General features: G+C 46.0%; 1 protein-coding gene across 6 annotated transcripts in view; it reads left to right on the forward strand.

Annotated features, from left to right (window-relative positions):
• PLD1 (phospholipase D1) overlaps nt 1-22,067 on the forward strand; it is a 358,284-nt gene that overhangs the window by 241,994 nt on the left and 94,223 nt on the right. For 5 of the 6 annotated variants that reach the window (XM_073578846.1, XM_073578845.1, XM_073578848.1 and 2 more), the window contains 7 exons: nt 692-841; nt 2,631-2,714; nt 9,256-9,337; nt 9,633-9,743; nt 16,643-16,846; nt 17,912-18,128; nt 18,969-19,088. In XM_073578846.1, coding sequence (XP_073434947.1) covers nt 692-841; nt 2,631-2,714; nt 9,256-9,337; nt 9,633-9,743; nt 16,643-16,846; nt 17,912-18,128; nt 18,969-19,088 — 968 coding nt within the window. The remainder of the gene's footprint in view (nt 1-691; nt 842-2,630; nt 2,715-9,255; nt 9,338-9,632; nt 9,744-16,642; nt 16,847-17,911; nt 18,129-18,968; nt 19,089-22,067) is intronic. The other variant, XM_073578850.1, reaches the window with a different exon arrangement.

The following is a 22,067-nucleotide window of genomic DNA, read 5'->3' on the forward strand; positions in this document are numbered from 1 at the left end:
CTTGGCGTGACTCCATGCAGGCAAATTTCAATATTCTATGTATTGTGATAAAACTCAACTACAATAATACAGGAGACAGACCCTCAAATCTAAGTTGTGGACCCACTTACTTGTCGTGCAGACCATCTTTCAGCATCAATAAGCTTTCCGCCACCTCCTCTGCATCACTTTGAGAATTGGCGACTCTGCATTTGCTGCTAATATGCTATATACTTCTGGTGACAGAATAATAGACAAGGAATCTGAGGTCAAAAGACAATTTCCTACAGCAGCAACCTCCGAAATAGTGCTTTGGGCCCCTTAGAAGGATTACAAGGATTTGGTGATTCTGTTAAGTCAGGATTGCATAATCAACTATGGTGTATTTACATCTTTTATTATGATATTCTAACCCATTCCACAAAACATTTTCTAAACTGGAAAAACTATACCCTACTAGAAATATATTATGTGATTTTACAAAATGTACGTCTTCACATCAGAGGATTGTGCAGTTATGTACAAATATTCAGTGGAACAGTCCACATAGTTGGGCACACCTCTAAGTATGTACCTCCCAACCCCTGACTTTCTGTCCTCATTACAACAGCATGCAGTACATATGATGTAATCGAAAGGAATGAAAATTGACATGGATTATTATATTCCCCTTGACAGTAACAATTGAGCATAAGTTTTGGGGTTTTTCTAGGTCTCTAATTTTGAAGTGTAACAGCTACAGACATGCACGATGGTGGGGTCAGGCCATTGAAGAATTTGTTCGGAAACATGGGAAAAACTTCCTGACTGCTCACAGATTTGGATCATATGCAGCACTTCAAAAGAACACTCTGAGTAAATGGTATGTGCTGCGCCTGGAATATCTCCTGCATACTGTTTAATTTGTCAAATTTGATAGTCTGTAGATATTATATGTAATCCTCGGAATGCATATGCAGTGTAACAATATCTGCTATGAGGTTTATGACTGAAATATCTACAGTGGGGAAAATAAGTATTTGATACACTGCCAATTTTTCACGTTTTCCCACCTACAAAGAATGAAGAAGTCTGTAATTTTTATCGTAGATACACTTCAACAGCAAGAGACAGAATCTAAAAACAAAACTATAAAATCACATTGCATAATTTTTAAATAATTAACTAGCTTTTTAATGCATTAAATAAGTATTTGATCATCTACCAACCAGCAAGAATGCTCTCTTTCAGAGACCTGTTAGTTTTTCTTTGAGAAGCCCTTTTACTGTGCGCTCATTACCTCTATTAATTGCACCTGTTTGAGCCTGTTACCTGTATAAAAGTCACCTGTCCACTCATTCAATCAATCACACTTAAACCTGTCCACCATGGCTAAGACCAAAAAGCTGTCTGAGGACAGCCGGGACAAAACTGTAGACTTGCACAAGGCTGGGATGGGCTACAGGACAATGAGCAAGCAACTTGGGGAGAAGGCAACAGATGTTGGCACAGTTATTAGAAAATGGAAGAAACACAAGATGACTATCAATCTGGGGCTCTCCATGCAAGTTCTCGCCTCATGGGGTAAGGGTGTTTCCAAGAAAGATCAGGAATCGGGCCAGAATTACACGTAAGGACCTGGTCAATGACCTGAATCTGGAATCACAAAAAAAAAGTGCCATATTTTGAGACCCGTAACATCTCCATTTTTCGTGATCTGGGGTGGGTGAGGGCTTATTTTTTGCTCTCCGAGCTCACGTTTTTAGTGATGCCACTTTTGTGTAGATACATTCTCTTTATCGCCCGTTATTGCATTCTAATGCAATGTTGCGGCGACCAAAAAATAATTCTGGCGTTTGGATTTTTTTTCTCGCTACGCCATTTAGCTATCAGGTTACACCTTTTTTTTTTTTTTGTTAATCGAACACAGGGTGGTGCTCATAGCAATCCGGCATCAGCAACCATAGAGGTCTCCATGAGACCTCTGGTTGTAATGTCGATGAACCGATGACCCCCGATCACGTGATGCGGTGAGCGGATTTCCGGCCAGATGGCTGGGAGCGCTTGTTAAATGCCGCTGTCAGAGTTTGACAGTGGCATTTAACTAATTAATAATAGGCACGGGTGGATCGCAATTCCAACCGCACCTATTGCGGGCACATGTCAGCTATTCAAAACAGCTGACATGTCCCGGCTTTGATGTGGGCTCACCACCGGAGCCCACATCAAAGGAGGGGATACTGCCATCGGACGTACTATTCTGTCCGATGGCAGAAAGGGGTTAAATATTAAATCTTTTGCGTTCATTGTGAATAAACTTTACTTTTGTATTTATCACCCTTCTAGAAGAGATCTGAAATTAATTTAATCATGCTTGCCCCATCACTTCATGAGGTTCTGCTGGAAGGTTATTTCTGCACAGTAAATGATTATTCATCTGTAATTCTCTTCAATGGTAACAGCTAATTTCAGCAAAAAATAAATTCCTGCAGATTGCCTTTTTATTACAACATTTGCCTCATAGCAATAAAAGAAATGGCCTCTGTTATTACCGAGTCACAAGGTGATGCCGTTGCTGTACAGTCATTCCAAAGTGCATAGTTGCTGATTACAATGTATCTTTCAGGAACATGACCTTATTGTGACATGGTAATAATTTTGCCTTGTTTTAGGTATGTCAATGCAAAAGGATATTTTAATGATGTGGCTGACGCAATGGAAGTGGCAAAGGAAGAAATTTTCATTACAGATTGGTGGTTAGTATTACTTTGTCCCAGACATTTCAATATCCATAAAAATGTTATAGCTATTAATGCTCGTTTGGTTTTTAACACGTGCCCATGGTTCATGTACTACGTTTATAAAAGTGCAGTTAATAAAGAGCTGCTAAAATCAGTCACACGTATGTACTGTTAAGTTTTTGGAGCTGACAAAATCTGTAGATATTTGCCTTAATGTAGTGATCGCTGAAGAATTTTAATTACGGTCAGCTTCAACCCAGCCAAAGATTGCATCAAATGGAGTGAAGATAAACGTTATGGTAAAGGATTTGTCAAGACTTGTGTATATAACGCTTAATCGTACAATGGAACATTGTGTGACACGATTAGATTATGTTTCCAAGTATAATGTCAGGTTTACACCGCGTCGTTCAGACCGCTACATGAGCGTTGTTTTGCTGTAACCATTTATTGGCCTTGTTACACAGGCTGACAAATGTTCTATGTGCACAGAACGATCACTAAAATATTAACACTTCCTGCATGATCACCGCAGGAGCTCAGCTCAACTAACAGGCGAGTTCTTGCAGTAACAGCCAGGGACGGTGCCCAAACTGCCCCTGGCTGACTAACCATACAGATGCTACGATCACGACGTTTGGAAGGTTTAGAGGAATGGGGCTTTTTGTATCACCCACGTCGGCACCCCCGTGACAAAATCACGGGGAGCCGATGGTTGTCATGGAACCCGCAATTTAAACAATGACCACCTGGTGTGCACAGTATGGGTTGCCTGATGGACCCAGCCATGGGCAGGATGCAACAGGAGAACTGCTTGTGTAATATCACAGGTTTCATGCATTGCAATGCATGAGACCACTGATAGATTAATAAGTGAACCCCTTAATGACCCCAGCTTTTTTCGGTTTTGCGTTTTCGTTTTTCGCTTCCCTTCTTCCCAGAGCCATAACTTTTGTATTTTTCCGTCAATCTGGCCATGTGAGAGCTTGTTTTTTGCGGGACGAGTTCTTTTGAAAGACATCATTGGTTTTAGCATGTCGTGTACTCGAAAATGGAAAAAAATTCCAAGTGCGGTTAAATTGCAAAAAATGTTTTTTTTTGCTTGGCTTTTTTGCTAGGTTCACTATATGCTAAAACCGACCTGCGTGCCGAGCTGTCGTTTTTAAGGATACCATTTATGTGCAGATACGATCTTTTGATCGCCCGTTATTGCATTTTAATGCAATATCATGGTGACCAAAAAAAACCGTAATTCTGGCTTTTGAATTTTTTTTATTTTTTCCCCAGCTACTCCGTTTAGCGATCGGGTTAATCCTTCTTTTTTTTCGATAGATCGGGCAATTCTGAATGCGGCGATACCTAATATGTGCATGTGATTTTTTTTTTTTTTTTTTTTTTTTTCCTTGTTTTATTTTGAATGGGGCGAAAGGGGGGTGATTTAAACTTTTATATATATGTTTTTTTCATATTTTTTAAAACATTTATTTTAATTTTGGTATGCTTCAATAGCCTCCATGGGAGTCTAGAAGCTGCCACAACTTGATTGGCTCTGCTACATATAGGCGATATATGTAGCAGAATTACAGCGTTGCTATGAGCACCGACCACCTAGGAGACCTCTGTTGTTATGCCAATTCATCGCTGATCCCCGATCACATGACGGGGTCGGCGATGCGCGTATTTCCAGCCCGGTGGCCGGAAGTGTTTGTTAAATGCCGCTGTAACTAGTTAATAGGCGATTGTGGATCGCGATTCCACCTGCCCCTATTGCGGGCACATGTCATCTGTTCAAAACAGCTGACATGTCCCAGCTTTGATGCGGGCTCACCGCCGGAGCCCTCATCAAAGTGGGGGATCTGACCTCGGACATACTGTTTCGTCCGAGGTAAGAAAGGGTTAAAGACCCATCGAGGGACCAAGTAAAAAAATAAATAAAACAAAAAAGTTAAGATTGAAAAAATAATATTTAAAATAAACCCCTACAAAATAAAAAACAAAATATTACAATAAATACACATTTATGTAAAAATAAAACTAAACAAAAAAGTACACATTTGGTATCTAGAATGAGCTGACCTATAAAACTGTCAACTAATGCAAAATGTTCTGTAACCCAAAATGGCACAAATAAAAGCTTTTAGTCAACCAACAAAAAAAACAAGTACCCACTCATAATCATCACCTATTAAAAGAAATAAAGGGAGGTCCACGTTACTGGTAGCACAAAGGCTCTGGGAAAAGTGACGTGGCTCCCACCAAAAGAAATCCAGCTAAATCTGCGCTCCCAAGTCTAAATACCCCCTTCTCTTGAGCTCCATAGTGTGCCTAAATTGCAGTTAGCGTCCACGCCTTTGGCATTACTGTAGCAAAGAGAGCCCACTTGATTTACATGGTACATGTCTCAAGAAGCTTGAGCTGGGCACAATGTATGGGCACTACAATGTACTTGGCACTACTATGTACAAGCACTACAATGGCAGATTTGCATTTTCACTTAGGAGTATCGATTTCACTCATGGAGTCAAAATCATCACTACACCTGTGGATGAATTCCCACAGGGGGTTAACTTTCAAATTGGGGTGAATTGAGAAGGAGTCTGCTCTTCTGGCATTTAGCAGCCCTGTATATGGAGTCCGCAATCTATTCTATGAAAATTAGTTCTTTTTCCAAAAGTCAAGTAGCGTTCCTTCCCTCCCGCATCTCCTCGTGTACGGTAAAGCCACATATGGCATATTGCCTCGTTCAGAAGATACCATGTAGCAAATTATATGAAATTATATGGTCATTTTTACCCATTTCCCCTTGTGAAAATGTAAAATCTGGGGCTAAAACAACTTTACTCTGCTGAAAATGTAATTTTTTTTTTCACCACTTAATAGTATAACACATGTCAATATGCTCACTGTACCCCTAGACGATTTCCTAAAGAGGTGTAGTTTGTAAAATGGGGTATCTTATGGGGGATCCTGCTGTCCTGACACCTCAGCTCTGCCAATGTGACATGGCACCCGCAAACCATTCCAGGCATATCTGCACTCCCATATGGTACACCTTTCCTGAGCTTTGTACTGTGCATAAAACGTAACGAATTCTGTGGTCCATTTTTTCCTATTAGCCCTTTAGTGGAAAAAAATGTAACACTTCATTTTTACAGCCCAATGTTATACAATTATGTGAAATGCCTGTGCATTTAAAATGCTCGCTAAAGCCCCCAGAGGAATGTTTTGAGAGGTGTAGTTTCCAAAATGGGGCCACTTGTGATGGTTTCTGCTGTTTTTGAGCCTTGGTGGTTCTCCAAGTGTGACATAACGTCCATAATCTATTCCAGACAATTTTGCACTACAAAAATCAAATAGAGCTCCTTTCTTTTCAAGCCCTGCCATGCGCCCAAACAGTGGTTTTCCATCACATATGGGGTATTGGTGTGACAGGACTGGAGACTCTCACATCTCTTCCCGGATTTCACCACCATGAAGGAGGAAGAGAAAACATACATCCTGCTGGGGGAAGAAGAGAGAGCAGTGGAGATAGCAGCGCAATATGTGAGCGAATGCCATAGACTGCGAGAAAGAGAACTATGATATGCCATGGACTTCTATGGCCCCCACCCTCGATATGCCCCAACCCCCCATCCACCTTCCCTATGCCATGGACTTCTATGGCCCCCACCCTGGATAGCCCCAATCCCCCATCCACCTTCCCTATGCCATGGACTTCTATAGCCTCATCCTGGATCTGCCCCCATGCCCCCATCCACCTTCCCTATGCCATGGACTTCTATAGTCCCATCCTGTATCTGCCCCATCCACCTTTCCTACAGCCCCTTCCCAACATCCCTACAGTCCCTATCCCTATTCCCTTCTGTACACCTGCTTTGGCAAAACTAATGTGTATTTAGTCCTGCCAATAAAGCTTCTTTGAATCTTGGTGTGCTCAGGAGAAATTGCTTGTAAAGCACCTGAAGGGTTAATAAACTCTCCCCCCCCCCCTCCCCCCAACCTCACTTCAAGTATGAGGTGGTCCCTAAAAAATGGTTTTGTAAATTTTGTTGGAAAAACGAGAAATCGCTGGTCAACTTTTAACCCTTATAACTTCCTAACAAAATAACACTATGTTTCCAAAATTGTGCTGATGTAAAGTAGACCTGTGAGAAATTTTATTTATTAACGATTTTGTGCGATATGACTCTCTGATTTAAGGGTATAAAAATTAAAAGTTTGAAAATTGCCAAAAAAATTTTTTTTTCATAAACGCAAGTCATACCAAAGAAACTTTACCACTGTAATGAAGTACAATATGTCATGACAAAACATTCTCAGAATCAGCAGGATCCGGTGAAGCGTTCTAGAGTTATAACCTCATAAAGGGACAGAGGTCAGAATTGTAAGAATTGGCCTGGTCATTAAGTACCAAATTGGCTCTGTCACTAAGGGGTTAACGCATTCCAGCGTTTTTACCACATAAAGTGACACTGATCACTTTTGGAAAATGAGACTCTGCCATTAACGTACGAAGTGGCTGGGTCCTTAAGGGGTTTAATGTATGTATTACCCTTTCCACTTCTGTTTTCAGCATTTCTTTTTTGTTTGAGACACATGGTGCATTCAGGCACACCATTTTTGGCCCATGAATTCACCTTAACGATTATAGATTTAGTATGGTACAAGCATTTTTAAGTGTATGTGTACATAGTTTCAGAGGGGCTCTGTCTGAATTAGCAGGGAAAATCTACAGCACAAATTGACATGCTCTCGATTCCAATTCTGGAGCTCAGGGCAATTTCCACTGTTTGTTCACTCCCCAACACGTGGGCGAGGTTTCACTACATCTCATCCACATTGTTGTTTCTATAACCTGCCCTGTGTGCACATAACCTCAAATATTATTTGATCTCCTCTATTTGTAGATGTTGTTTTAAATTAGGCAATTTATTAATAATACAGAAAATTAATTCTGTTATGTGTATTCATGTGTTTGATAACAGACATACTAATAAGTCAAATTAAACCTTTTATAGCAATTTTTTTCATTCAGCTTTGTAATGCAGACAAATGGGAGACTCAAAGAGTTATTGATTATTAGCCACTGCATCATTCATTTATATTATATTTTCTTATATAGCACCATCATATTCCACAGTGATTTCACAATGTGAATTCCCTATCAGCTTATCTTTGGAAATTTGGGCACCCGGAGGAAACCTGCCAAACATGAGATGAACATAGAAACTCCTTGCAGATGTTCTCCTTGGTGGGATTTGAACCCAGGACCCCGGCGCTGGAAAGCCATAGTGCTAACCACTGAGCCACCGTGCTGCCTTTTTATTGCATAGAATAAGGTCTTTGCATAGAAGTTATTGTTAGTAATGCACCAAATTGAGAACACAGACTGTGGGTTGTTCTATCTAGCATCTGGTAACCAGTCAGTTTCTCAGGAAAAAGGAGTTTTCTGCCATTTGCACAGCTAACACTTTCCCAGAGCTGTGAAGGAACAATGGCAACCTTGGCATTTGGACAGTCTGAATGTTGTGGGTGCCAGGCTTTCCAATGACACATCATATAGAGAAACTTTTGTCTGCTTTTACAGTTTGCCATGAAGCGAGGCAGGATGTAAAAGCAAATGTTTTTTTTACATCAGAGTAGAGTAGTCATATCCATGTCAAAATTTAGATCACCTGTGCTCTGGATACTAATTGCTCAGACCCTAATTCCTCATTTGTAGGGTATTTTTAATTGATTTTTCTTTTTCTGATGCTTGATATTCCTTGCCAATGCAGGCAATTTAGCGCAAAATGAAAGATTCCCTTTTTTTTTTTTTTTTTTTTTTTTTTTGTTCATTGGAGCAAAAACTCACACGATACTAAATTAGCCTTTATCTACTCAAAAATAAAATTACATAAGTGTTGTACAGAAGCCTGGAAGTAATCATCATTAGTCTACAACTAGTGATGAGCGAATGTGCTCCGATAACGTGTTATGCGAGCATGCTTGGGTGCTAACTGAGATTCTTGGGCGTGCTTGAATATTATGTTTGCGTACTCATGGCTCCATGTTTTGCGGCGGTTAGACAGTCGCTACACAAGCGGGGATTGCCTAACAAGCAGGCTATCCCCGCATGTTGTGCCACTGTCTAACAGCCATGAATCATGCAGCTGCGGGGACTCAAACATACAGTATATTATTCGAGCACACCCTAGATACTCGGATAACACGTTATTCGAGCATGTTCGCTCATCACTATATAGAGCGTAAAATTAAGATAGGGTTCTAGTTAGGGTGCATTCTCATGAGCTTGTTTTATGTTGATGTTACATCTGGAAAACATGGTCATGTTAATGTGGTGGGGCAGTTTACTGACCGTTTTTGACCTCTTCCTTTATTTCTTAGGATAATGTTGCTGTTTGTTCTGGGATAATGTGAACGCTTCTTTAATGCATATTTCATGAAAGTATGTGTACTTTAGGAAATATGAGCCCATGTAAAGTGTTTTAAGATTGATTTCTCAGTCCTATGTGGCTTAAAGTTGGTATTCATTAGTGCTGTTTTTCTGTCTAAGGTTAAGCCCAGAAATCTTCCTAAAGCGCCCAGTTGTGGAAGGAAACCGTTGGAGACTGGATTGTGTTCTGAAGAGAAAAGCCGTGAGTTACCCCAAATTGTTCATCACTTCTTCAAAAGAGATCAAAGCTGCTACACTCTTAAAGGGACTTTGTCACCAGAGAATGACTGTTCAAACCAAGTGCAGGCGCTCGGTGATCTTTGATAGATCTCAATACAGCGTAGATTAATGACACCTAGTTATAGGATTTAAATATAAGACTTGAAAGTCCTGCGAAAAAAAATCATTCTATAATAACTGCACATCTATATGGGAACTTGCATAATTCTGACACAAAATATTTCTGATTTTCATTTACATCTGCTTTACATTTACAGCAGCAAGGTGTCAAGATTTTTATCATGTTGTATAAGGAAGTAGAACTGGCACTGGGTATAAACAGCGAGTACAGCAAGAGAACGCTCATGCGTATACATCCTAATATTAAGGTATGGCTTATATGTAGAGGCATTCTCATTTGTTTTACATACAGTGCCATGAAACTGTATCCATACCCTATGAACTTTTCTACTTTTGTTCATGTTACACCCACAAACGTTAAATGTACTTTATTGCAATATTATGTGATATACTAAGTATTTGTGAAGTGTAAAGGAAATGACACAAGATTGTCCTAAATATTTAAAAAATATACATGTATAAGTAGTGACATGCATTTGTTTTTAGTGCCCCCCCCGAGTCAATACTCTGTAGGACCACCTTTTGCTGCAATTACTGTTGTAAGTCTTTTGGGTATGTCTCTCACCATCTTTACACAGCTAAAGGCTGCAATTTTTTGCCCATTCTTCTTTGCATATTAGCGCTTGCCAGTTGCAAATAAGTGTGGGTCAAGGAGAATCAATGTTCTGATATTAGACTTGCCTTTTTTCTGTACTTGATGTGTAACGTCAAATTCCTTTCTCTGATGTATAGAAAAAAGGGGCTGATTTAGGTGGTGTTTCTAGGAAAAGGCAAAAATGGAAAATTACTTGATCATGAAGGGATTAAAATAACAAAACAAACATTACTCCCCTACTGGAGCCCCTCTCCCCTCCTTCTTTCACACCTTTGTTGATATTACTGCAGGGACATAAATCAGTAATCAAAGGCCTATATTTCTTGGCTCAAAAAGTGACCTCTTGTACTTGCACTGTGGTCATTACTCCGGTTCTAGGTTGTTGGAAGTACTCAAAATGAAAACTCATTTCTCCTTCGTCTCATTGGGGGACACAGATACTGTGGGTGTATGCTTCTGCCGCTAGGAGGCTGACACTAAGTGGGAAAAAAAGAGGTTAGCTCCTCCTCCGCAGTATACACCCTCGCCCCTATTGCGGGCAGAAATCAGTTTTTTGCGTAGTGTCCTATGGAGGCACACACAGTTTGGATCTCTCCAGACTATTCTTTTCTATTTTTTTCTAGTTTACTATGAAGATGAGACAGGGGCGACGGATCCTGTTGAAAGGGTCCGATCTCCCCAAACCATCAACGGGCGAGCACGCGTTGAGTATCGTCTCCGCGTATACTTTCCCGCACCGAGGGACATATCTGGGACTTTTCCCCAGACTTCTATTTTTGTTTGTTATTTTATGAAGATGTACAGGGGCAACGCATCCTATTGAAAGGATCCGATTTCCCCAAACCATCAACGGGCGAGCACGTGCGAGTATCCCTCCACGTATCCTTTCCCGCGACGTGGGACATTATGCCAGACTTAGCCCTGTCCACCCCTAGGTATTGAAACCATGGGCTTGCACAGAGGCACAAGACTAGTCTATGCGGCCCCCACTGCTCCACCAATGCTAGATGGCGGTGCTGCAAGGTGGCGGACGGTCCCTCTCCTCACCCCCTGAAGGGGTTAGATGGAGTTAGGGTGCCTGCACCGTCCTATTTTTTTTTTTATCAAAGACCCCCTCACATACCTGCACTCAGGCTGAAGAGGATCATCGGTGAGGAGAGGGTCGGGGACAGGAACGCTGTGTCGGTCAGTAGCGCCATTTTTTGGTACTGCGCCCCCCCGGTCAGGTAGGGGAAAAATTGAGGCCGGAGCTAGGCCGCGGCCAGAAGTTCCGCCCTCGGGACCGCGTGTCACTTCTGGCAGCCCGCCCCGCACTCAGCGGTAACAATCGAGGTCCTGGCTTCGGAGCACGGGCTAGGCCGCAAAGTGGGAGTACCGCCCCTCGAGCGATTTTACAGGCTGGTGCGCGCCACAGATGTCAGCACGCGATTTAAAGGAAGCATCCAGGTCGGGGGGTGCAGGACTGGGGTAAGTGCTGCCCGAGAGGCCACGCTATAGGGAAAAACGAGGGGCTACCTCTTCCCCATATCCCCAGCAGCAGACAGATACAGCATGTCCGAAAAAAGCAAAGACGCACACGTTCTTTTACGCGGCATGTATCTCTTGTCGGGCTGCGTTTCCACGGGCGCAGAGCAAGCGTTTATGCGAAACCTGCGAATCCAAACGCGCCCAGGAGCCCTCCCCTGCGACCAATGTGTCAAATCCCCCGGAGTGGGCCCGATCACTGTCACAGTACATGGCGTCGCTTACGAGAGCAATAGAATCCCTTCAAGCCCCAGATAGGGGCAGGGACAGTGTCTCGCCGCCTTTAGAGGGAATCTCCACCTCACAGGAGCCTCTGGCCTGCAGGGGCCGCCCTCACTCCAGGCAGACCCGGGGGAAACGAATGTACACAGTGTCGCCCAGTCCATCCGGTGCCTTCGGCATCCGTAAGATCTGCTTCTCGCTCCCCGTCACCTGTGGTTGATAGCGAGCAGACCTCAGATTGCGACTCAGACGAGCCCATTGACCTGGACACTCCAGAGTCACGTGAAACAGTGGACAGCCTCATAGAAGCCATCAATCAGACCCTGGGGATTGAGGATGATACCGCAGCGGCTACGGGGCATAACGTGGCATGTTAACGAGTGAAGCGGCCGCACAGAATTTTTTCCTCTCGCCCTGAGTTTGAGGACATAGTGCAGCGGCACAGAGAATGTCCAAAATGGCGTTTTTCTCGGGTTAAAGGGCACTCGAAATGCGTTATCCGTTTGCTCCGGACCTCCGTAAACAATGGATGGAATCCCCGATAGTGGATCCTCCGGTTTCACGCCTGGCCACTAAGACCCTGTTATCTGTCCCTAGGGTTTCCTCGATTAAAGATCCCACGGACTGCCTTATTGAGAGCCTAGCTCGTTCAGTATATGAGGCGTCAGGGTCTGCACTCGCTCCCTCGTTCGCAGCAACTTGGGTAGCCAAGGCTATGATATCATAGTCAGAAACATTAAACAAGGTCGTGCAGGAGCAGGATCTACCTGCAGAGATCTCGGAGGTCACAGGTCAGATGACGATAGCCGGAGATTATGTAATGAATGCGTCTTTGGATGCGACCAATTGTTCAGCACTTGCTGCCGCTAATGCAATCTCTATCTGAAGAGCCCTATGGTTGAGGACATGGTGGGCCGATTCTACTTCCAAGAAGTCCTTGACTTCCCTGCCTTATCAGTGCGGCCGCCTATTTTTGGATCAACTTATCTCCGACTCCACAGGAGGAAAGAGCGGGTTTCTCCCTCAACAGAAGGTTAAACCGTTTTTTCGTCACCCGGTTCAGGCACGTTTTCGGGCCTTTCGCAGTGCCACCGGCCACTCTAGGCCGAGCATGATGGCACTGGTCAGGTGGCGGCCGCTAAACAGCCTGAGCCTGGTCCGGGACCCGAATAGGAGACCGGTCCGGGGTCATGCGTTAAGACTCCGGGTGGACTCCGGGGCCCAATTCCGCCACCTCAGGCCGCCCCAACCAGGATAGGGAGCGGCAGGTCATATAGAGCCAACCCATTGGGGAGAATGCGTGCTCAACAGGCCAGATCGAGGGGACCCAGATCCTAAGGATCATCGGCCAAATATAACTCGAGGTCTTTACCACATGACACCAGCAAAGTGGGCGGCCGCCTACTGTGTTTTCACCACGTCTGGGCCAACATCGCTCACGACGCATGGGTAAAAGAATTGGTGTCCTCAGGTTACAAAATAGAATTTGTCAGATACCCTCCAAGATGGTTTTTTCTTTCCCGGCTTCCCAGGGTGGATACCCAGGTAAGGGCTCTATTGGGAGCCATCAAGTCGCTCCTGCACAACGGAGTCATTGTTCCAGTGCCGGAACACGGAAGAGCTCAGGGGTTCTATTCCAACCTTTTTGCGGTTCCCAAAAAGGACGGGTCTGTCAGGCCTGTTTTGGACCTAAAGCTTCTGAACAAATTCGTCAGGATCAGACATTTCCGGATGGAGTCTCTCCGTTTAGTCATAGCAGTCATGGAGCAGTGAGAATACTTGGCCTCAACTGACAGCCAGGACGCATTTCTGCATATTCCCATTTTTTTTCTCCTCATCAGAGGCGTCTACACTTCGCCATCAGCGTTCAGCATTTTCAGTTCGTAGCGCTACCCTTCGGGCTAGCCACGGCTCCCAGAGTATTCACAAAGGTTATGGTAATTGTCAGGGCCACACTGCATTCTCGAGGCATATTCGTCTTGCCTTATCTGGACGACCTCTTAGTCAAGGGCCCGTCAATACGGGCATGTGAGGAAGGTGTCAACATCACGCTAGATACTCTTGCCGTTTAGATGGTTGGTCAATGCAAAGAAATCATCCCTTGTGCCAGCTCAGAGGATCTCCTTCCTAGGAATGATCTTCGACACTTGCTGAGGGTTGATAATTCTCCCTCAGGAAAGGGCTCGCCAACCAGTCCCTCATACCATCCGATCCGCGATAAGGATCCTAGGGAAAATGGTGGCAGCAATCGAAGCGATACCTTTCGTCCAGTTCCATCCTTCACCCCCAGCACGCCTCGTGTCAGCCTGGGACAAGAATCCTTTCACGCTCGATCGGCGGTACAAACTGTCCTCTCAAGTCAGGCAGTCATTCGGATGGTGGATAACAAGTTCCTCTCTGGCCTAGGGGAAACCTTTCCCCCCATGTCATGGGCTGATAATGACAATCGACGCCAGTCTCCTCGGTTGGGGAGCGGTGTTTCGCCACCACACAACCCAGAAACGGTAGTCGCCACAGGAGGCACGCCTCCAGATCAACTTATTGGGGATACGTGCAATTAGGCTGGCTCTGCAGAAGTTTCATCACTTTCTAGCAGGCCGCCCCGTCCGGATTCCATCGGACATCGCCACGGCGGTGGTTTACATAATTCGTCAGAGGGGCAACTGCAGCAGAACAACCATGCGCAAGGTGGAGCACGTTCTTCAGTGGGCCGAAGCAAACAACTCGGTGATTTCGGCTGTCCACATCCCGGGCGTGGAAAATTGGGCGACAGACTTCCTCAGCCGGCCGGATCTTGCATCCGGAGAGTGGTCTCTACATCCCGAAGTTCAACAGATTTGTCAACTGTGGGGAGCTCCGTATGTGGACCTGATGGCTTCCAGAGTGAATGCCAAGGTGCCCACATATGTCGCTCGGGCCAGGGACCCGCAGGCATTTGCGGTGGACGCGTTGGTTCTGCCATGGAGCCAGTTTCGCCTCCCATATCTATTTCCCCCACTGCCACTACTCCCGAGAGTCAGCAATGGGATCAAGACGGAAGGGGGGCCGGCGATTCTGCTGGCCCCTGACTGGCCCCGTCGAGTGTGGTACGCAGATCTAAGGCAGCTGCTCGCTGACGTTCTTTGGTGCCTGCTAGAGCGCCCAGATCTACAGTCTCAAGGGCCAATTTGCCACCCGAACTCGGGGACCCTGTGTTTGACGGCAGGGCCGTTGAATCTTGGATTCTAACCCAGGCAGGGTTCGGGAGCAAGGTGGTCGCTACAACGATTAGCGCCCGGAGGCCTGCTTCAGCAGGAATTTACCACCACACCTGGAAGGTGTTCTTTGCTTGATGTCGAGGCCACGGTGTTTCTCCGCTAAGATTCTCGATCTCCAACATCTGGTTTTTCTCCAGTCGGGCTCAGAGAGCCCGGATAGCTCAGTCGGTAGAGCATTAGACTCGGGCTTTGCCCCAGGTTTCCGCAGGAGACAAATGTCGGCCTTATCCGTCCTGTTCCAGTGCAGGGTTGCTACCAATTTGCAGGTGAAAACTTTTCATCCGGGGAGTGTCCCCACTTGATACCTCCCTATATGGCGCCGATGGACGCCTGGGTTCTTAACATGGTCCTAAGTGTTCTGCAGGAAGCTCCATTGGAACCACTTCAGGATATCGCTTTGAGGTACCTTTCCTGGAAGGTTGTTCCCCTAGTGGCCATCACTTCCATCAGGCGGGTTTCAGAGCTGGCGGCTCTATCCTGCCGAGCTCCGTTCCTCACTTTCCATAGGTATAAGGTGGTCCTCAGACCAGCCCCTCCTTTTCTGCCGAAGGTCGTGTCCTCTTTTTCACATTAATGAAGATGTTGGTTTGCCTTCAGTTTGTCCAGCATCGGTACACCGTGTGGAAAAAGGCTCATCACGCGTTAGACCTGGTAAGAGCCCTCCGGAGGTACGTATCGCGGACGGCACCCTTTCCTCAGACGGACACGCTGTTCGTGCTCCCTGAAGAATGCAGGAAGGGACTCGCTGTGTCAAAGTCGTCCATATCCAGATGGATTCGTTTGACTATTCAGGAGTCCTACCGCATTAGAGGCACGCCGATTCCAGCAGGGATCAGAGCGCACTCTACCCGGGCGGTGGGCGCCTCTTGGGCGCTTCGGCATCAGGCTTCGACGGAATAGGTTTGCAAGGCAGTAACCTGGTCCAGCCTGCACACATTTGCCAAACATAATATCCTTGCTCAGGCCTCGGCGGATGCAAGCCTGGGTAGAAGGATTCTCCAAGCAATGGTGGCGCACCTTTAAACAGGAGGTGCATCTAGCTTGGATCGGTGAGTCAATCTCCCACCCAGGGACTGCTTTAGGACGTCCCACAGTATGTGTCCCCCAATGAGACGAAGGAGAAACATGGATTTTTGTGAGTACTCACCGTAAAATCCTTTTCTCCGAGACGCTCATTGGGGGACACAGCACCCACCCTATTAGCCAGTTGACTCTTGTTTAAATGAATGTTTACTTATTTTATATAAGGGTGGTGTTTTCCTTTGGACATGTTGTACCTGCATTAAGGCTGATTTGTTGTCCTCCTACTGCTTTGGCACCAAACTGATTTCCGCCCGCAATAGGGGCGAGGGTGTATACTGCAGAGGAGGAGCTAACCTCTTTTTTTCACTTAGTGTCAGCCTCCTAGCAGCAGAAGCATACACCCACAGTATCTGTGTCCCCCAATGAGCGTCTCGGAGAAAAGGATTTTACGGTGAGTACTCACAAAAATCCATGTTTCAAGGATATTGTTATTTACGCAAATAAAATATGTTTTCATCAATTTTAGGTGATGAGACATCCAGATCATATGTCATCATCTGTATACTTGTGGGCACATCATGAAAAAATAGTAGTCATTGATCAATCTGTGGCTTTTGTTGGAGGCATTGACCTTGCTTATGGACGCTGGGATGACGATGAGCACAGACTTACCGATGTTGGAAGTGTCAAGAGAATCACGTCATCACAGTCTACAGCTGGCATAAACACGGTAAAGAAAACCCTTCTGCTCCATTACCTGGCTGTAGAAACATGTTGCCCATATGCTCCTCTGGTTTATGTAGTTAATTCTGTAAAAAGGTTTAAAAGAGGCCTGGATTTCTTGGGGGTAATATATTACCAGTTGTAGATACTAGGCTTCTGGAGATTGTTCACCCAGGCATTTGTTATCATTTGCATATTTAGAATTGGGAAGGTTTTATGTGTGCCTTATGTGTAAAATCCAGCTGAAAAAAGTGCAGCACCACTTACCTGCCCAAGTCTCTGAACAAATGCACTACAGGATGCAGCCAGCCCATATAGCAAGATGTTGGCAACGAAGGTTCAAAATACACAGCCACTCACAGCCTACCAATCAATGGAGAGGGGACTGCTTAGTTTATGTATGCACAATAGAGGCTTGTATAGGGTGCTGTTCACATGAAGGCAATGCACAATGTCTGGTTCACATCCTATTAGTCACGCCCTTACTATTCGATTAGGCGGGCTGCCCAGCACTCTATCAATGCATCCCAATGTGAACACCCCTGTATACAAGACCAAATTTGCTGGGCCTGGCTGCACCCTGAAAAACATAGTTCACAAAATGCATATAAATAATGAGTTATTGGTCGATATTTTGGACAAAATATGCAAGCTCGCAACCCATTGTCAAGAGTCCCCATGCTTGGCGAGTCCTATCACTAAACTAATAGCAACGCCACAAAAGAGGACTGAAAATCCTCCAAAAAATAAAAATACAGCTAAAGGGCAGCGCCGCTTACCTGCTTAAGTCTCTGAACAAATGCAGTACACGATGCAGCCAGCCCATATAGCAAGATGTTGGCAACACAGGTGCAAAATACTAAATTTACAGCCTTATGTGTACCAAAAGGTGGTGGATGGTGGCACAGTATGGCGATATTGGATTATACGATGACAAGTAGTTGCTGTGACATTACAGCTGGATGATAATTAATTTCATTTCACAGGCTCCACTTTTTCTTACAGTAGTCTGATTTGAATTTTCTGCATAATTAAAAAGTAACTTGCCTACATTAAATATCCACATTTTTAGATATTGTCCGGGTCTGTGCAAGCCATAAATGGTGAAGACCAAACCAAAAGGAAAACTAGCTTCCAAGTTCAGGAGAAAAAAGATGACGTTGTGGACAACTCAAAGGTCCGAGGCATGGGGAAATCCCGAAAGTTTGCCAAGTTCAGCCTATATAAGCAACTCCACAAGCACAATCTCCAGCACGCAGACAGCGTCAGCAGCATCGACAGCCAATCACGTATGTACTGCTCCTCTATTTTGGTTATATTCACTGAAGCAGACCTACCAGTCACACTAAGTGACTGCAGCCTTGTGAATCCTCTGAGCGTTCATGCTGTAACGGTACTCCAGCTCTGGTGCTGGGAGCGGGCGAGCGCGCGCATGATCATAAGTATGAAATTTGCATACATGCGGTCACATGCTGACTAGACATATACGACTTCGCATCTCCTGACTAGACATATACGACTTCGCATCTCCTGATCGCCCACTCCGGCATCGGAGAATCCAAGCATGGCACTGTGAGGATTCACAAGTCTGTAGAGTAACTTGTAGCCCAAGGCCGGACAACCCCTTCAATCGAAGTTACAGCCTATGTTCCGAGGCTGCACTACTGAATGGAAATTGTGTGCCCACAATGGATTTTATATTTATAAAGTTTTACTTTAACAAGATTCTGTCACTTGAGCAAACCAATTTTATTATGTGCCTTTTAAGAATCTCTGCACTCTTTTCAGGCTGTTTTCTTTTTTGCTTTCGTCACTCCATTGTAGACCTTTTCACCATTTTTCATAAGTTGTGAAAAGCACTGAACCCCAGATATAGCAGGGTTTTTTTTACGCCAACTTTTAAGTCACATGTGGTGACTCTACATAGCCAGCTGTGGAACACTATATCAGGGAACGCCTTTACTTAATTCTGCAACAAACTCATGATGTATGCAGACCACTGATGATGAGCTCTCCTGATGAATCGCTGGCGTAGGTTGGTGCCCACTGTTGTGTTGGTAAGGTATTCATTCTACAAGGGCCCTCATGTTTGTGGTTCTTGTATAAAAGCAGCATCTCCCTTTCTACAGGCGTTACTGATGCTCACAGTAGTCAACAGAAATTATTCCATGGTATTAAATCACATCGGAGGTTGTTTCATCCCTTGAGTGGCTCTGTGCGAAAGTTCACTCAGTATAAGACTGAGACTGGTGAGTGAGCAAAAATCCATATCATGGTGGTGTAGGGGCATGTTGTACTAATGTCCTGCTTTTTGGCATCTCTGCTAACTAAACGACTGCTTATTATCTCTGCTAATTAATTGGTTCTTAGTTTTCCCCTTAAAAAACCCTAAGGCCATGTGCACACGATGCAGATATCCAGCGGATCCGCAGCGGATTTTTCCGAGCAGAAACGTTGCATATCCGCATTGTGATGTACAGTAGCATGTTAGTCAATAGAAAAAAAAAACAGGATTTTTGGGTTGCTTACCGTAAAATCTGTTTCTCGGAGCCTTCATTGGGGGACACAGAGACCTTGGGTGTATGCTGCTGCCACTAGGAGGATGACACTATGCACAAAAAAGATAGCTCCTCCTCCGCAGTGTACACCCCACCGACCGGCAGAGAATTCCTCAGTTAGTGAGAAAGCAGTAGGAGAAGTAACAGAATAGGTTGACAACATAAACAACTCAACTGTAACCATTCAACCAAAGTAATAACAGGAGCTGTAAAACATGGGAGGGTGCTGTGTCCCCCAATGAAGGCTCCGAGAAACAGATTTTACGGTAAGCAACCCAAAAATCCTGTTTTCTCGTTCGCCTTATTGGGGGACACAGAGACCTTGGGACGTCCCAAAGCAGTCCCTGGGGTGGGAAACAAACTTCCATCAGGCCAGCGGACTCACCACCGCGGCCTGCAGAATCCGTCTACCTAGGCTGGCGTCCGCCGAAGCGTAGGTGTGGACTCTGTAGAATTTCACAAACGTGTGAACCGATGACCATGTTGCAGCTTTGCAAAGCTGCAGTGCGGAAGCTCTGTGGCGCACCGCCCAGGAGGCACCCACTGCTCGAGTAGAGTGGGCCCTGATACCCGGAGGGGCTCCGCGACGCTTAACACGGTAGGCTTCCAGGATAGCCGATCTGATCCAGCGAGCAATGGTGGCTTTTGACGCCGGGTGACCTTTCTGCGCTCCATCAGGGATAATGAAAAGAGACTCTGTCTTTCGCAAGGAAGTCGTCCTAGACAGATAGACTCTTACCGCCCTAACCAGGTCCAGCTTGTTCAAGGACCGCTCTCGGGGATGAGTTGGATTCGGACAAAAGGACGGGAGCACGATATCCTCGTTGAGGTGAAACGAGGACACTACCTTCGGAAGGAACGAGGGCGGAGGCCGCAGAACTACCTTATCCTGGTGGAGAACCAGAAAGGGAGAGCGGCACGAAAGAGCTGCCAATTCCGACACGCGCCGGACGGAGGTGATGGCCACCAGAAAGGCTACCTTCCAAGAAAGGAGAGAAAGGAAAATATCCCTGAGGGGTTCAAAGGGCGGACCTTGCAGAACCTCAAGAACCAGATTAAGATCCCATGGATCCACGGGCGCCCGGTACGGCGGGACCGTGTGAGCCACGCCCTGAAGAAAGGTCTTAACCTGAGGACGGGAAGCCAACGTTTTCTGAAACAGAATGGACAGCGCCGAAACTTGACCCTTCAGGGAACTGAGGGCAAGCCCCGCATCCAATCCTGCCTGAAGAAACGCTAGGACTGAAGGGAGCGAAAAGGACATGGGCGCGACGTCATTGGTCTCACACCAAGTGAAATAGGCCTTCCAAGTACGGTAGTAAATCTTGGAAGATGATGGCTTTCTGGCTCGGATCATGGTCTGAATTACGTGGTCGGAAAATCCTGCTCGTTTCAGAACCTCGGTCTCAACAGCCACGCCGTTAAATTGAGCGGCCGAGAATTGGGGTGGCAAATCGGACCCTGAGACAGCAGATCTGTTCTGTCTGGAAGCTTCCAGGGGGCATCCGCGAGAAGGTTGACAATGTCCGCGAACCAAGACCTTCTGGGCCAATTCGGGGCGATGAGAATGACTGGAGGTCCTTCTGCCTTGATCTTCTTCAACAGCTTGGGAAGAAGAGGCAGAGGAGGGAACAGGTAGGGAAGTTCGAACTGGGACCAAGGAACGGCCAGGGCGTCGGCGCCCACTGCCAGAGGGTCCCGAGACCTGGACACGAATTGTGGGACTTTCCTGTTGAGGCGAGACGCCATGAGGTCTACATCCGGGGTTCCCCACCGAAGGCAGAGCAGATGAAACACTTCCGGATGTAGGGACCATTCTCCCGCCGCGAGACCCTCGCGGCTGAGAAAATCGGCGGCCCAGTTGTCTACGCCGGGAATGTGAACCGCGGAAATTGTCGGGACAGAAATCTCCGCCCAACGAAGAATCTTGGACACCTCCGCCAGGGCTGAAACACTCCGTGTCCCCCCTTGGCGGTTGACATATGCCACCGCTGTGGCGTTGTCTGTCTGAATCCGTACCGGCAGTCCCTTGAGGAGCCTTTCCCAGTGGACCAGAGCAAGATGGATCGCTCGAATCTCCAGAACGTTGATCGGTAGCGCTGATTCCCGATCCGACCATCGACCCTGAACAGTGTGGTTGCGGAACACAGCACCCCAACTGAGGAGACTGGCATCTGTGGTTACTATCTGCCAGTGAATGGGAAGGAAGGAACGACCCGATAGAATGAGAGGTGACGACAACCACCAGTTGAGAGACCGCTTGATCCGGTAAGAAAGATGGACAGGGCGATCCAGGGACCGAGGCGACCTGTTCCATTTCGACAGAATGGCCTGCTGGAGAGGCCTGGCGTGAAATTGGGCAAAGGGAACTGCCTCTATCGCCGCGACCATCTTTCTCAGGACCCTCATGGCTGTACGGAGGGATGGGAATCGCGAGGTCTGCAGCGATCGTACTTCCTCCTGCAGAGAGAGAATCTTTTCTTGTGGGAGAAAGACCCTTGACCGACGAGTGTCTAACAGAAGACCTAGAAAGACCAGGCGTTGGGTAGGAATCAGACAGGACTTTTTCCTGTTGACGATCCACCCGAAATTGGAAAGAGTGTCCAGGACGATTGACAAACTTTGGTGAGCCTGTTGGAATGAGGGAGCCTTGATCAGAATATCGTCTAG

Source organism: Dendrobates tinctorius, unplaced genomic scaffold (assembly GCF_039654945.1).
Source record: "Dendrobates tinctorius isolate UK_male_01 unplaced genomic scaffold, ASM3965494v1 ptg000060l, whole genome shotgun sequence".
Classification (NCBI taxonomy): Eukaryota; Metazoa; Chordata; class Amphibia; order Anura; family Dendrobatidae; genus Dendrobates; species Dendrobates tinctorius.